The following is a 14,727-nucleotide window of genomic DNA, read 5'->3' as shown; positions in this document are numbered from 1 at the left end:
GTGAAATTGAGACAACTTGAGTTCAAACATAGATGGATCCAGAGGTTGTAACAATGTCATAGGATTATTTCTATCTCTTCTGTGTTAGCTTTATTTTGGGCAGACTTGCCTTAAGAGTGGCAATTATAGTGATCAGCAGTTTCAGGCTTATTTTACCAGTTTAGCCCTTCTAGTGTGGGCGGGGGGGCAGTTCTACTCTGTGCTATAGGGTTGCTATGAGTCGGAATTGACAGCACTGGGTTTTGTTGTTGTAGTGGGGGTGGAGTTTAGGGAGGCGGGGTATGATGGGAGGTAGAGGTGAAGATTGGAAGGAGATAGCTTGGTTCATCCAAAATTAATAGCTTCAACTAATGTCCTGGAATCAAGTCCCATTGGCCTAGTTTGGGTGATATGCCCTGAACCAATCACTGTGTCATGAAGGATGGAATGTACTGGACAAGCCTGGATCATATGTATGCTCCTGCATGTAGTGGTAGGTATGGGATAGGGATAGAATTGAAATCAGCTCTGCATGAACCATATGAAGTAGGAGTGAGATGGGATGGAAGCTTCCTTAAAGGAAAATCAGGATCCTTTTGTTACTAGAAACTAGTTAGATGACATAAAGAATATTCAGTGTTAAAAAATGTAATAAGACTGCTATGTAATCACAGGTTGGTGAAGAATCACTACAATGCTAGCGTCTCTTGTGTGCCTTAGTTGAGTGATTCTCAAGTGTTTTTGCATATTAAAATTACCTGGGAAACTTATAAGTATCTCTGATGCCTAGTCTGTACTTTGTACCCCAGACCAATATACCAGAATTTCTGTAGGTGGTACACAGGCCTTTATCTTTTTTGGAATTTCCAAGTTTGATTTCAGCACACAACCAAGCTTATGTCAGTGCTTCTCAAACTTGAGGTTGCATAAGAACCACCTGGAGAGCTTGTTAAAATGTAGAGTGCTGGGGTCTACGCTCAAGATTCTGATTGAGTAGATCGGAAGCGGGACCTGAGAATTTCCATTTCTTTTTAAAACATTCTTTGGTAATACTGATAGACGTTGCTGATCCTAGATTATACTTTGAGTAATATTACATTAGATTGTTAAGCATCTGGAAAATATGCCAGTACAGAGAGTCCCCAGTTTCTAATGTATTGGAGTTATGACAAATCACACTTAGGACCATCTTTTTTTTTTTTTTTTACATCTCATCGTTAGTAATATGTACTGCATACAGTGTTATAGCACATAATTTGTTGATGCTGTCATTCTCAGATGTTCACTTGTGGGTGTTCAAAGATTGCATTTATAGAGATCTTGATAATAAAAAGCAATAATAATGAAAACTTAAAAAAAGGTATTCGACTTGTGTCAGAACCGACTTTGGATGGCTGTGTCAGAACAGAACCCTGTTGTAAGTCAGGGACTACAAGTATTGAGCTCTTCAATTTGAGAATTAACTGTTGTCATCCCACCTACTAGTTGTTTAGTAAATTTATTTCTGAACAGTTTCTTCAATAGTTACTAGGTTCTACAGATGGCAAGGACACAAGTATACAGAGTTTCAACTTATTTTTTCTTTGTTGCAAGAAGATTGTGATTCTGGCATTATAAAATCGTAAAATTTGTTCAGAAAATTTGTCTATAACAGTTACAGAAATTATCTCAGAATCTATTTATCTGCCTACCAGTTATCTTTTCGCTTTAGTCCCTCATTGTCCTTTTACCTCAGTGGCAACAATTCTGACTCGTGGCAACCCCATGTGTTACAGAGTAGAACTGCTCTATAGAGTTTATTTTATAGAAGCAGATGTCCAGACCTTCCACGGCACTGCTGGGTGGGTTTGAACTGCCAACCTTTAGGTTAGTAGTTGAGTGCAAACCTTTTGTGCTACCCTGGGACCTGTGATTTCAAAGGCCCCACATAATTGGAGTGAATCATTTTATTTTTAATATATTTCTGGTTAATGTCTCATATGTACCTTGAAATCATTTGTAATTGTGTATTCTGATCTCAAATGTTTGTGTAATCAAAACAGACTACCTACTTCTAGGAATGCACACCCTTTTATATAAAATATTTGATTGCCATGTTAATTGTAGGTTTATTTCCACTAATGCTTTAAATATTTGACTCTCCTTGCAAGTGAAAACTAACTTTGCTGACTTATTTTGAATATCTTATATAATAAAAATTAAATCATGCTGTAAAATAAATGCACACTAGACATTTCACTTTATCTGTGTGTAGAGGCGAACTTTACGATGCTTAACTTACACTGTTTTGTTTTTAAACAGGCTAATAGCTCGTCAGCTTGCTAAAATCCATGCTATCCATGCACACAATGGCTGGATTCCCAAGTCTAATCTGTGGCTAAAGATGGGAAAGTATTTCTCTCTCATTCCCACAGGATTTGCAGATGAAGACATTAATAAAAGGTAAACTGATTTTTACATTAGAAATTCTGTATTTTTTTTTACATTACTTTGCTTTATAATAGGGTTTCAAAAACAACTACAAGGTTACTGTGTATAAAGCCTGGCTTGATTTCTCTCTTTGCATTGAAGTAAAATAAATATTGAGTTGTTTGACTACAAGATGGCACTATAGAAATAACTGCCTCTTATCCCTACCTCACCCCTTCCCCCCCAAAAAAAACACACATGCACATTACAAAACAGGGAAGAAGGGCAGGAAACAGATGCACCTACTCCACGCTTATCAACTATCTCTTTATCCAACATTTTGCATTTATAACAACAGTAAAAATCTGTGTGACTATTTTGCACATTAATGGTGTACATCTGGCAGTAAGGAATGCCGAGGTGCGGGGCCTGTAACAGGTAAGGCTGTGTATTAACTTGGCTAGCCCGTGATTCTCAGCAGTTTGGCAGTTATGTAATGATGTAACTGAGCAGTTGTATAATGATGTAATTTGGCAGTTATATAATAATGTAGTCATTCTCTATTTTGTGATCTGATGTGGTCATCCTCCATTTTTGCATAATGCCGATTTTCACATAACAACCTGGTGTTTGGAACCTAACCATGTCAGTAAGTGAGGAGTGGGTGTATAGAACATTTATTTGGAATTAAATGTTCCATATTTTTATGCAAATAATGCACACAGTATGCCAGAGCTATTTTAATGTCATCATTTCTGTGTGTTGTGTGGGCATGTTATTTACGTGGATATGTTATTTGCATAAGATATGGTAGCATAAATAGCTGTATAAATGAACGCATTTTTGAATAGTATGAGTTGGCTACCCTTTTTTTTTTTCTCCTTTGAAGCTATATGACTAGGTTTTGAGAAAAACATTAAGCAAAAAAAAAAAAAAAACCCAAGCCTGTTGCCGTTGAGTCGATTCCAACAAATAGCGACCCTATAGGACAATGTAGAACTGCCCCATAGGGTTTCCAAGGAGCACTTGGTGGATTCAACCTGCTAACCTTTTGGTTAGCAGCTGTAGCTCTTCACCACTACACCAGGGTTTCCGAGATCAACATTAGGAGAGTATAATAATACTGGAGTATGAAAAAGTTTGAGTCACAGTTTATTATGACTTTAAATTCTAGATCATGAGGTTGAAAATTTAGTTGCCTAGAGTCTTACCCAGCTTTTGTAAACTGACTCCCCAGGTTCAGACTGATTAAGATATTTCATTATTTTCTATGTAAAAAAAATTTACAGATTAGTATTTAAAATCTAAATTACATGAACATTACATAGTATAATTAGTACTAATACAAAAATTAGAAATCCTGTTTTGTCTTTTATATCTAAAGTATACTTGAAGGCTTTATCCTTCTATTCAGAAAATCATTGTTACAACAACAGATAAAAACAGGACCTATAGATTTATATATATATTTTTTTTTCTTTTTCTTGTTTTCTAGTGTAATGCATTAGGGAAGAATACCTGTATTGTTCCTTTGAGTTTGATTATTTCAGAGATTAGTTTGGTTCACTCTGTGTATATGTTTGTATTTAAAGGTTAGTTTGTCAAACTTTGAGCTAGATAGGGTTAATTATAACCCCTCAAACTGGATAGGCCTGCTTCTGGAAGAGTGTCTAGTGTGCTGTATATTCAGGAAGCTACAGTATAAAACTCAAATCTGCCAGGCACTCCTTGGAAACTCTATGGGGCAGTTCCACTCTGTCCTATAGGGCTGCTATGAGTCGGAATTGACTCAACGGTACTGGGTGGTGGGTACAGTATAAAACTAGAGAATTCGTTTTTGAAATAGATATTTTATTGAAAGATTATGAGGAAAACCACTTCAGAAAAATAATAAAACAAATGTTGATTTTGAATGAAAGATTTTCTTGACTTTTTAAGACCATATGGAGTTGACAGGCAGTATGAGTTGGAATTGGCTTGAAGTCATTGGTTTTTTAAAAATTTTTTATAGTAATATATGGGTTAAGAGCACAAGACTGGAGCCAGATTGCCTGGTATCAAATCTCAATTCTGCCAGTTGCTAGTTTAGCTTTATAACCTTGGCAAGTTACTTATCTTCTGTTATCTCATCTGTAAAATGGAAATATTGAGAAAGTAGTATATTTACCTTATAGGGTTTTTGTAAGGATTAATTGAGTAGGTACATATAAAATGCTTAGAACAGTGTTTGGCCATGTAAGTGCTACATAAATGTTAGCTGCTGTCATCACCATCATCATCCAAAAGTTATTTAGGTAGGCTTTGGGTTGCATTTCCTGGACTCTCCAAGTTATGGTTTAAATCCCTGAGGTTGGTGATACTTTGGAAAAGCTGGAGATGCACTGTAGTAAACACCAGGAAGAAAGTACCCCTCACAGAAAATACACAACTACCCAAAAAAAAAAAAAACCCAGTGCCGTCGAGTCGATTCTGACTCATAGTGACTAGAAGTATTTATATTTTCTTACTTTCTTGTGCTTGTATATGGTTTGTAATTGTTGTGTTCATAATCCTTTGAATACTGTGATTTCCATTCAACACTACTTTTTTATTGAGAGGTTCTTAAACAGTAATATTATTTTGAAAAGAGCATGTAAGGATTACTCTTGGCAGCTATATGTAGGAAAGATTGTTTTATAGTAGGGAAAATATTGCTGGAAACTACTTAAATAGACAAATTCACTGATGTAAAAAGAACCTAGATTTAAGTATTGTAAAAATGAAAAGGAATAATTTGAGAAAATCCGTGGAGGAAGACTCAAGAGAACTTGATTTAAAGTATTGAGGGAAGAAGAGAAAGAGTAAATTAACAGTCCATTTTTGTTTCATTTTTATCCAAACAATAGAAATGTAACAATAAATAGGAAGAAGAGTTTAGGATAGAAAGCCATACTCTTTATGCTCCTTCCCACTCTTCCTCCACTCTCCTCACATCACATTACTCCTGAGGCAATTTCTGTAATGGCTGTTTTTGTAGTAACTAGATAACATAAAAGCCAAAAACCAAACTTGTTGCTGTCCAGTTGATTCTGGCTACCTTTATTTCTCGAATTACCAACTATAGACAGTATCTGCTGACTTCGGAATGTGAATTTAGGTAAGAATTTAATGGATTTATAATGCATTCGGAGCCCTGGTGGTACAGTGGTTAAGAGCTTGGCTGCTAACCAGAAGGTTGACAGTTTGAATCCACTGGCTGCTCCTTGGAAACCCTAAGGGGCAGTTCTACTCTATCTTACAGGGTTGCTCTGAGTCAAAATCAACTTGATGGTAGCAGGTTTGGTTTTGGTTATACTGCATTCACCCTTCAAAACTTGAAATAAATATTTTTAGTTCTCTAATTGGCTATCTTTATAATTTTAAATAATATCTTAAATCTTTTTTTAGCTATTCGTGCTTTAGTTTTTTTTCTCCTCTGTAAAATGGAGATAATAGTGTACCTATCATTGTAATCTAAAACATTGAAAATACTGCTTAGTACAATTAGTTATTAGCTATGTATGTATTCCTTTTTTTTTTTTTTTGCATTTTTGACCCAATATATTTTATACTTCTCTGGCTGATCCTTAATAGTTGTTCAATTTCTTTTCATTCATGTATAAGTTCAAAAAATGATTTCCTTTATTCCAGCTTTTGGTATAAGTGGCCTATTAATTCATGAGTATGTTTAGTCAAATGGAAAGGGCTTATTCAAAATAGATTTAAACCTTATTCAAACTTTAAAAACATGTCATTAAGATAAACAGGATATAACTCTTCTTTTAAAATGAAAAGGTTCCTAAGTGATATCCCAAGCCCTCAGATTCTTCAAGAAGAGATGACTTGGATGAAGGAGATTCTTTCCAACTTGGGCTCACCAGTTGTGCTTTGCCATAATGATCTATTGTGTAAGAATATAATCTACAATGAGAAAGAAGGTAGGTATTTGACCTTAGCAGTAAGTAAAATTGATTTTTTTTAAATATTCTTAATGGTTGATGTATCAGTGAAAATGAATTTAACTCAAATGCAAAGATTAAAAACATGCATAAAGTCTTTAAAAGATTTTCTTTTAATTTATGTGTGGTAGCCATAATAAATTTAGGAATATATATTCTCTGTATATGTTTATAATGTGTTTTTTTAGAGTTGGTTTATGAGAAACAGTTTGTGGTTCCTGTTACATTCTTAAATATAAAATGATGAAATGACTGTTTATAAATATAACTGTAAAACATATTTTATAATTCGTGTAAGAGTAGAATGTACCTGCTTGTAATGCGGTTATTAAAAAACAAATTGACCCTGCACTTTTATAAATACAAGACTTTTCTCACAGTATTGGGAGGACAATATTAGGAACAAGTATGTCACCAGGTTTCCTATTACCTGTGTAAAATGCTGATTTGTTAGTTATTTTAATACTAAAGAGAGAGCCACATATGAAAGCAATGTTGTTTGTAGTTGTTCAAATTTATATCTGCTAAATAAATATTCAAGAACCTATGATAAATAGTTTTAACATTTTCTGAGGTCGACAGTGATACTGTGATACTTTTTGGTGAAATGTTTTTTGTGATTTTTCATTGCTGTATTCAAATTCTCTTTTTGTATTTAATAAATACTTGGTTGTATTATATCATTGGATAAAGTGGTTTGAGGTTTGGTTGCTAAATTATGCCCTTCAATACTAAATTTATTAAAAACATAATTTTGGTTGAAGGATTAGTATTAATTCAAAAATAGGTTTGAATCAGTGAAGGCATTGCTTTATGTAGGAAACCAGTTCTGAAGATAGTCATTGTAGTTGGAAGTTCATATTTTAAATCAGAAGTGTGCTGCTGTGAAGATACTAAAGCCAAAGACTTCAGATTAACATGGTCATAATTATATTCAATTAAAGTACTCCTTATGACCTTTCTTATCAGATTTTAAGTTGGGACTATTCTAATACAAAGGCCGTTGATATTTATAGCTGACTTTAACTTGAAGAAAACCCACCAGATAAACACTGTCAAGGGTGGTAGACTTATGTACATATTTTCAAAAATATATTTGAGTATCTTTGATATTTTAATGTGGATTAGATATTCTGTATTTCAGAAATGTACTGAGCTTACATCTGTATTTTTGAATTTCTTGGAAGTCTTTCTGGGGAATAATTTTTTTCTGTTTTTAAACTTTAGGTGCACCGTAAAACATTTAAGTACTTGACAGCATCCTTTAATGTATTAATATCCATTTATTTTATATGATTATCGTAGTATATCTGCACTGCACTGTATACGAGTAACCAAATCTCAATGCCATTTGTGAGGTGAAAGCATTAGTTAAAGCAATGTATTGGCGTGTAAAGTTCAGTACAAGACCTAATAACACATTTTATAGAATGGAATTTTGAGTGAGGGACTTCATCTTACATTTGAAGTGGACACTCAGCTTTATTTTTAACTGCAAGTTGATCAAAAAATGTTATTTTCCTTGGAATATAATTTCAATGTTTCATATTTTTATTTTATAAGTTTATTTTGCATATTCATTTCATAGAACAAACTTATTTATAAAGCTAAAAAATAAGGGACCAAAAAAATCAGATTACTTTGTCTTAGGTGTTAAAAACACATTTTTACTTTTTTATTTAAACAATAACATATCTCTAAACTACTGGTCAGTAATACAAATATTTTCTGTATTTTAAGATAAAATCTTTATGTTTTATTTTGGCTTTAGGAGTTTAAGGTTGTCATTTGTTTCATTTACCGAGAGTTACCTGAGTCACACTTTTGTGTCTGATTTACCTCCCCTCCCACACGTAGAAGAATACATTTTATAGTTTGACAAAACCATATTTTTTAGAGTCTGTTCTTTTTCATTGAAGACTATTTTGTACCATTCATTTCTTGTCCTTGTGGCTATATTTGTGTGTTAGTTGTGGAGATAGATATTCTGTTTTTTTCTTATTGATTTTCTAGTATTGGCCAGGAAGGCTCAATGTGGATTGTGTGGCATCGATTTTTTTAAAACAATCATCAATTCCTATGTAATTAGTTGATAACATAAGCACTAAGAAAATACAGTCTAGTTGAAATGTTGTTCAGGTAAAATCTACAACTCATGAAAGTATGGCAAAAAGCTTATTTTAGTCTTCAGTATTAATGTCTTGAATTAGGAACTATTGGTTTTAAAGTAATATAAGCAGTGAGATATATATGAATCTTTATAAGTAGAAGATGCCATCCTCATACTTAAATGTAAATTTTATAAAATTAGTAAATTTAATAGGCAAAAAAATTGTGTATTTGTGGCTGTAACATTAACAATTCATGGCAGCAATCTTAAAGAGGCTAATTAAAATTAGAGATAATAGGTATTATGAAGTTCTTTACTTTCTTAACTGGTTACCTTGTTATAGCATTCTAAAGCAAAGTCTGAGTCATTTGGGATTAAGGTAATTTCCACAGAGGATAAATGATTAAACTGCATATTATAGTCATAAGTATGTTTGATTTATTATTGCTTTTTCAATCATTTATGTTACCTGAGCTTGAGGCTTCATCAGTTTGTACACACCCGTGAGATATAAATATGTAAAGGTAAGATGAAAGCCAAGGAATTAGCCTTCCCGTCATCAAGCACAGTATATGTTTGCACTATGTTTCAGACCTTTAATTTCTTAGAAGTACGAATTTTAGGTGAACTTTATGAAGTTACACTGGATCATTTTGAAGTCTCTGCATGTAGTTTTAAACCATAACAACTTAGATTTGCATACTATAACTAAATTAAAAATCATTAGCTCTTAAGAGCAGATTTGTGTTAACGCTTAATTATAACTAAGAAGTCAGAAAGATTGCACGCTTTGGAACCAGTCTCACCTGGGTCCAAATCTCTGCTCAGTCACTTAGAGGTAAGTGGTATTAGACAAGCCATTTTATCTGCTTATAAATGTTTTTATTTGATCCTTGACTATCTGCATCAGAATCACCAAGGGTACTTGGCCAATCTGGGCCTTATCCAAGACCAGTAATAAGAATTTCTGTAGGTGGGCTTAGGAACCTGAATGTTTAACAGGTCCCCAGGCAGTTCTTAAACACACCAGCTTTGAGTATGCTTGATAGTTTGGAACTTGAGTTTTCTTTATTTGTAACTTAGAGATAATATCTACTAAAGATACTTGCTGAGAAAATTTAAGATCATGTATATAAAGAAAGTATATAACACTGCGCCAGGTACTTACTTGGTCGTTCTCAATTGCAGCTATAATAATATGACAGGGGTTGGCAGACTTTCTTTAAAGGGATGGATAGTACATATTTTTGGCTTCATGAGCCATATTATATATATTCTCTGTTGCAGCTATTCAACACTTGTAGCACGAAACCTTCCATAGACAATATATAAAGAAAGCTCGCAAGCAGGCATCGACAATACATAATTAAGTGCGGCTGTGATCCAATACAATGTTATTTACAAAAATAGGCTACAGGACTAAATCTGGCCTGTTCAGGCCATAGTTTGCCAAAACACCTTTATTATGACTATAGGGTACATTTGTACAAAACATACCTGATTCTGAAAAAATGAAAAATGATTAACTATATGCCAGAAGGTTAATTGTGTCCCATGACTAGTGGAATTATGGTTCATAGCTATGAGATGACAATTCAGGTTGTCTTTAAATGCAACTTATAGTTTCTATTTTAAGGATAACTTAAGCGATTAGTTTAAAATTAAAAAAAAAAAAACCTTATATGTATGTATACTTACACATGTATACATATTCACATACCACACACACACAGGGACAGTGAGCACCCTGCAGTTTACTGGCATTTTTATCTGGGAATGCTACTGGAACTGGTAGGCATCACAGGAAGAAATACTGCTTCTATTTGCTCTCATCATGTCAGTTGACAGGACTCATGAATATGGGAGAAGAGTGAGCTTCCTTTCTGAAGTTGGTGGTAGCTGTCAAGATTTTTGAAAAGTTAGTCAGTGCCAGGACTTAGACAGGTGGTTGGTAACCAGCTGCCCATTCCTTGTCTTCAATGAAATGACATCTTAAAAAGGTAAGAAAAGAATATTTAATGTTACGATGTTAGAATTTGATGTCATAATAAGAAAATGAGAAGCAGTGGTTCTTGCTCCAAAACTGTAAGGTGAAGTGTTCCAGTCACCTTTTAAATTCATCAATTATTAATTTAATAAAGAACTTAATACTAAGTAGAACAAATTATAATATTGCTTATTGAATAACCTATTCCAAATGTAATATTTTAATTTGAACTAATCCTTTAACTGCTGACATGTCAGAAGCAATTGCTAAAGCTTTTGAGATTGTTGTTTAATGTCCTAATCCTTTGTCAGAATGTTTATTGGTCTGATTACTTTTTGTGGCTGTTTTGTTTCCCTCCCTTTCCCCATTTCTTCATAAAAAGCTCATATAAAGATCTAATATATAACCTTAAAAATCAGTAATGGAAATCATTGATTATTTTCTCTGTCAGTAAAATACAAGAGGCTGATTTACAGCCCTTTAAGGAATACAGATGTGTAGTAGGAAAGGAAAGCTTTTTCTGGGAATTAATAGAACAAACTAGGCTTTTCTTTAGAGTTTTATACATTAAAAATAGAAAATAAGTGATTCACCATTTTTCGTCCCTTGATTGACTCTAAATCTTACCTACAACTCCTCCTCATTTATTGACTATCTTGTTATCCAACATTTTGCATTTATGACAGTAGTAAAAAAATCTACTATCAGACTATCTTGAGCATTAACGATGTGTATCTTGTAGTGACGAATGCCAAGGCGCAAGGTGAGAGTAACGCTGGCTGTGATGGGTAAGGTTATGTGTCAGCTTGGCTGGGCCATTATTCCTAGCAGTTTGGCAATTATGTAATGATGTAATTTGGCAGTTGTGAATGATGTAGTCATCCTCCATTTTGTGATCTGATATGATCGTGCTCCATTTTCACCTAATGACGATTTTCACATAACAACCTGGTCTTTGGAACCTAACTGTGTCAATAAGTGAGGAGTGCTTTGTACTTTATTATTTCATGAAAAGGCAGCGTGGTTGTTTTATTGGTTTTAATGACTGAGAACAGTTTTTTCATTAGTTTTATTTTTAAATTAAAATAAATACAAATTATTTTTATTTGGTAACCTACATTTTCTAGGATGGAGTTTTTATGGAGGGTATTCTTAACCCTGTTTTAACTTGTCTTCCAGATTACAATTTAGCATAAAATATTACCTAAATCAGGTCATAAAAAACCTTAAACAAAACCCAAAACAAACCCATTGCTGATAAATTGATTCCAACTCATAGTGACCCTATAAGACAAGAGTAGAACTGCCCCATAGGCTTTCCAAGGAGTAGCTGGTGGATTTGAACTGCCAACCTTTTGGTTAGTAGCCGAGCTCTTAACCACTGTGCCATCGGGGCTCCTAATGGACTGTAAAAACCTTACCTATCAAGGAAGTTAATGTAATAGCTAATAAGGGAGTTAATAAAATAGTTACTAGCTTATAGAACTAGCTGATTTATTTTTTCTTTACTCATGCATTCAGGCCCATTAAAATGTTCAATAATATACTTCAATAAGAATGTAAAAAATATACTTTAATATTTCATGTTTATTTTGCTTTTCTGCCTTATATTTAAGCATGTCTGTTATTGTGTCTCAGCATTCTCTGCAAACCTCCATTTATGACACTAGCATTTGAGTACATCCTGTGTGCTAGGGGTTGCACTATGGATTGCTTGATGAAAGATGAAAGGGACCTACTGCCCCTTGAGGAGCCCATATACCATGTAGTGGGGGAGTCAGACCATTAAATATTTACATTTAGAATGATGAGTGCTGTGGTGAAGGTGTATACTGGGTACTGCTGAGTAGCAGAGTGAGGTATGAAGGGAAAGTTTTCCAGAGCAGGATAACTCCCTGTCTTGTTCTGTTTAGGAGTCCCTGGATAGTACAAACAGCTGATGTACTCAGCTGCTAACAGAAAGGTTGGGAGTTTGAGTCCACTCAGAGGTGCTTCAGAAATAAGGCTTGGTGATCTACTTTGGAAAATCAACCATTGAAAACCCTATGGAGCACAGTTCTGCTCTGACATATATGGGGTCGCCATGAGTCAGAATTGACTCAGTGGCAGCTGGTTTTCTATGTAGCAGAAAAAGCATTTTGCTAACATTACTGTAATTATTGTTTCTTTTTTCTCATTCTCTCACCATTCTTCATAACACTGTTGAGCAATTAGAGGGAGATGGGAAGATTTTCAGGTTCTCATTGTATTTTTATTTATGTTTTTTTTCTCCTTAATAACAACAAAGTAAAGGAATCCTGACAAATGTAGCATATAAATTATACAACTTTAGTTAATGAACTAATTTTTTCGGGGTTGAAGTACTTTTAGAATTGATAGGCTTGGTTTTGGCTGTATTGAGATTTGAATAACCTTAGCTCAGTGGTGTTGGTTTAATTACTGTGGCAAAGATATGCAGTATATACACTAATAAAAAAAAAAAGCACAATGTAGCTTTTGATAATTTAGATTGTAGTTTAATTCATTAGTTATATGTTGTACCCATTATGTGCTAGCCAGTGGGCTATATAAAGGTAAATGAAGCACAGCCCTAACCCTTAAAACAGTGGTTCTTTACTATTTAGGGGTCAGAGATCCCTTGAGAATCTGGATAATCCCCTTCTCAAAAAAATGCACATACACATGAAATTTTGTATGCAACTTCAGGGAGTAGTCTCATGGTCTTTCCAATTAAACCCCAATTAAAATTTGTATCCTAAAGAATTAGCAAGATAGTAATGCCATATGAACTACTAATTAGTAATAATGATATAGAAGTTCCCCTAAGTAATTGGAAACTGTAGAAATTTCGGAAATATTACCAAAAATAAGTTCAGTATACGTTGTGTTGCTAGGAAAGGATTTTCCAGTATGGTAATTTGATTTTTCTGGCACCCGAAATAAGGGAAGTAGGCCTTTTTAATTTTACTTTGTTGCAGAAGATTAAATTTAAGGTTGAGTTCCACTTTGCTTGCAATAGTCTGAAAAAGAATAGCTAATGCAGTTTTTTTTTTTTTTTTAATTTTTTTTCCTTTTAAGCTTTGTGTCTTGTAAAATGTGAGTTTGCCAAATTTTCTTCATCTGCTACAGATTAGGTATGCCATTGTTGCTGCCATGTGGCGGCGCACCCCGTGCTTCTTAAACGCACTGACTGGAGGTTTATCGCATCACTTGTTCACATGCACGGAGCCTGGTAACAGCCTCATCTGTATTTGTTAGCTTCATTTTCTTATTTTTTTAATTTCATTATTTATAAACTCGACATAGCATTTAAAAATAAAGGCTAGCTTTAATGAATTAATGCTACTACAAAGTCATTGCTAAAATTTTCATACTGAAACATGTTTAAACTCTTGTTAAAATGATCTATGCTTTAATTAAAGTGTATTTATAAGCAGGCATATTTTACCTGCCATTGTAACTATATTTGCCAAATTCTAAATATAATTTAGAAAATAGAAATCAAAGCTTTTATTTAGGTGGCAAAAGTAAGCTTCAGGACTGGGCTGTGTATTTTTATTGGCATGAAAGAGTTAATATGAGCTCTACAAGAATTTGTATTTAAAGAGCTAAAATAATCAACAGCTGCAATAAAAAAATTACGTATTAAAACTCTTCCATTTAATTGTGCAACTAGCTAAATCTTGTAATTCAGATTTATTGACAGTTGTATTGAAAGGGATCTCCTGAATCATTGTGTTTAGTCTGTTGACAGTTTTGTGTAAAGAACCAGCTCATTCTTCTTAAAGTAACATTTTTTCCTCCTAAAAATAAAATTGTAAAGGATCTGGAAAAAAATGTAAGGAAAAATACCCATGAGAGCCTCTTATAACTTGTAATAAAACCATTTGAAACATTTTGATTTCTAGCCATCTTTTTTTTTTCCTTCTTACGCATTGTTTTTATTCTCTTTAGGCATAATATTTTAATAATTTGAATCACAGTGTATTTATTATTTTACATCTTTTTTTATATAACACTTCGTAATTCCCCTAGTGATTAAATAATTTTTGAAAATAAGATCTTTTTATGACTGCAACGTATTTTATCATGACGGTGATCTTCACCATTTTATTCCTAAAAAAAAATTTTGTAAATGTTCCAACTGCCTATTCTGCAGTTCCGTAAAGTGATTTGGTTAACTCTAAGACTTTCTATGGATAGTTTCCTGTGAATTCAAAGATAGGATACTTGTGGTGGTAGAGCTGTATTGATTTACTGAGGAC

At 33.6% G+C, this 14,727-nt stretch overlaps 1 protein-coding gene across 2 annotated transcripts in view; it reads left to right on the top strand.

The window, feature by feature from the left end:
• Positions 1 to 14,727, top strand: part of ETNK1 (ethanolamine kinase 1) — a 58,577-nt gene that overhangs the window by 25,616 nt on the left and 18,234 nt on the right. For both annotated transcript variants that reach the window (XM_003405693.4, XM_064284487.1), the window contains exons 3-4: positions 2,281 to 2,421; positions 6,202 to 6,344. In XM_003405693.4, the coding sequence (XP_003405741.2) occupies positions 2,281 to 2,421; positions 6,202 to 6,344 (284 nt within the window). The remainder of the gene's footprint in view (positions 1 to 2,280; positions 2,422 to 6,201; positions 6,345 to 14,727) is intronic.

The sequence above is a fragment of the Loxodonta africana genome, chromosome 4 (assembly GCF_030014295.1).
Source record: "Loxodonta africana isolate mLoxAfr1 chromosome 4, mLoxAfr1.hap2, whole genome shotgun sequence".
Lineage (NCBI taxonomy): Eukaryota > Metazoa > Chordata > Mammalia > Proboscidea > Elephantidae > Loxodonta > Loxodonta africana.
The sequence above is the reverse complement of the archived record's forward strand: the minus strand, read 5'-3'. Positions and strand labels throughout refer to the sequence as shown.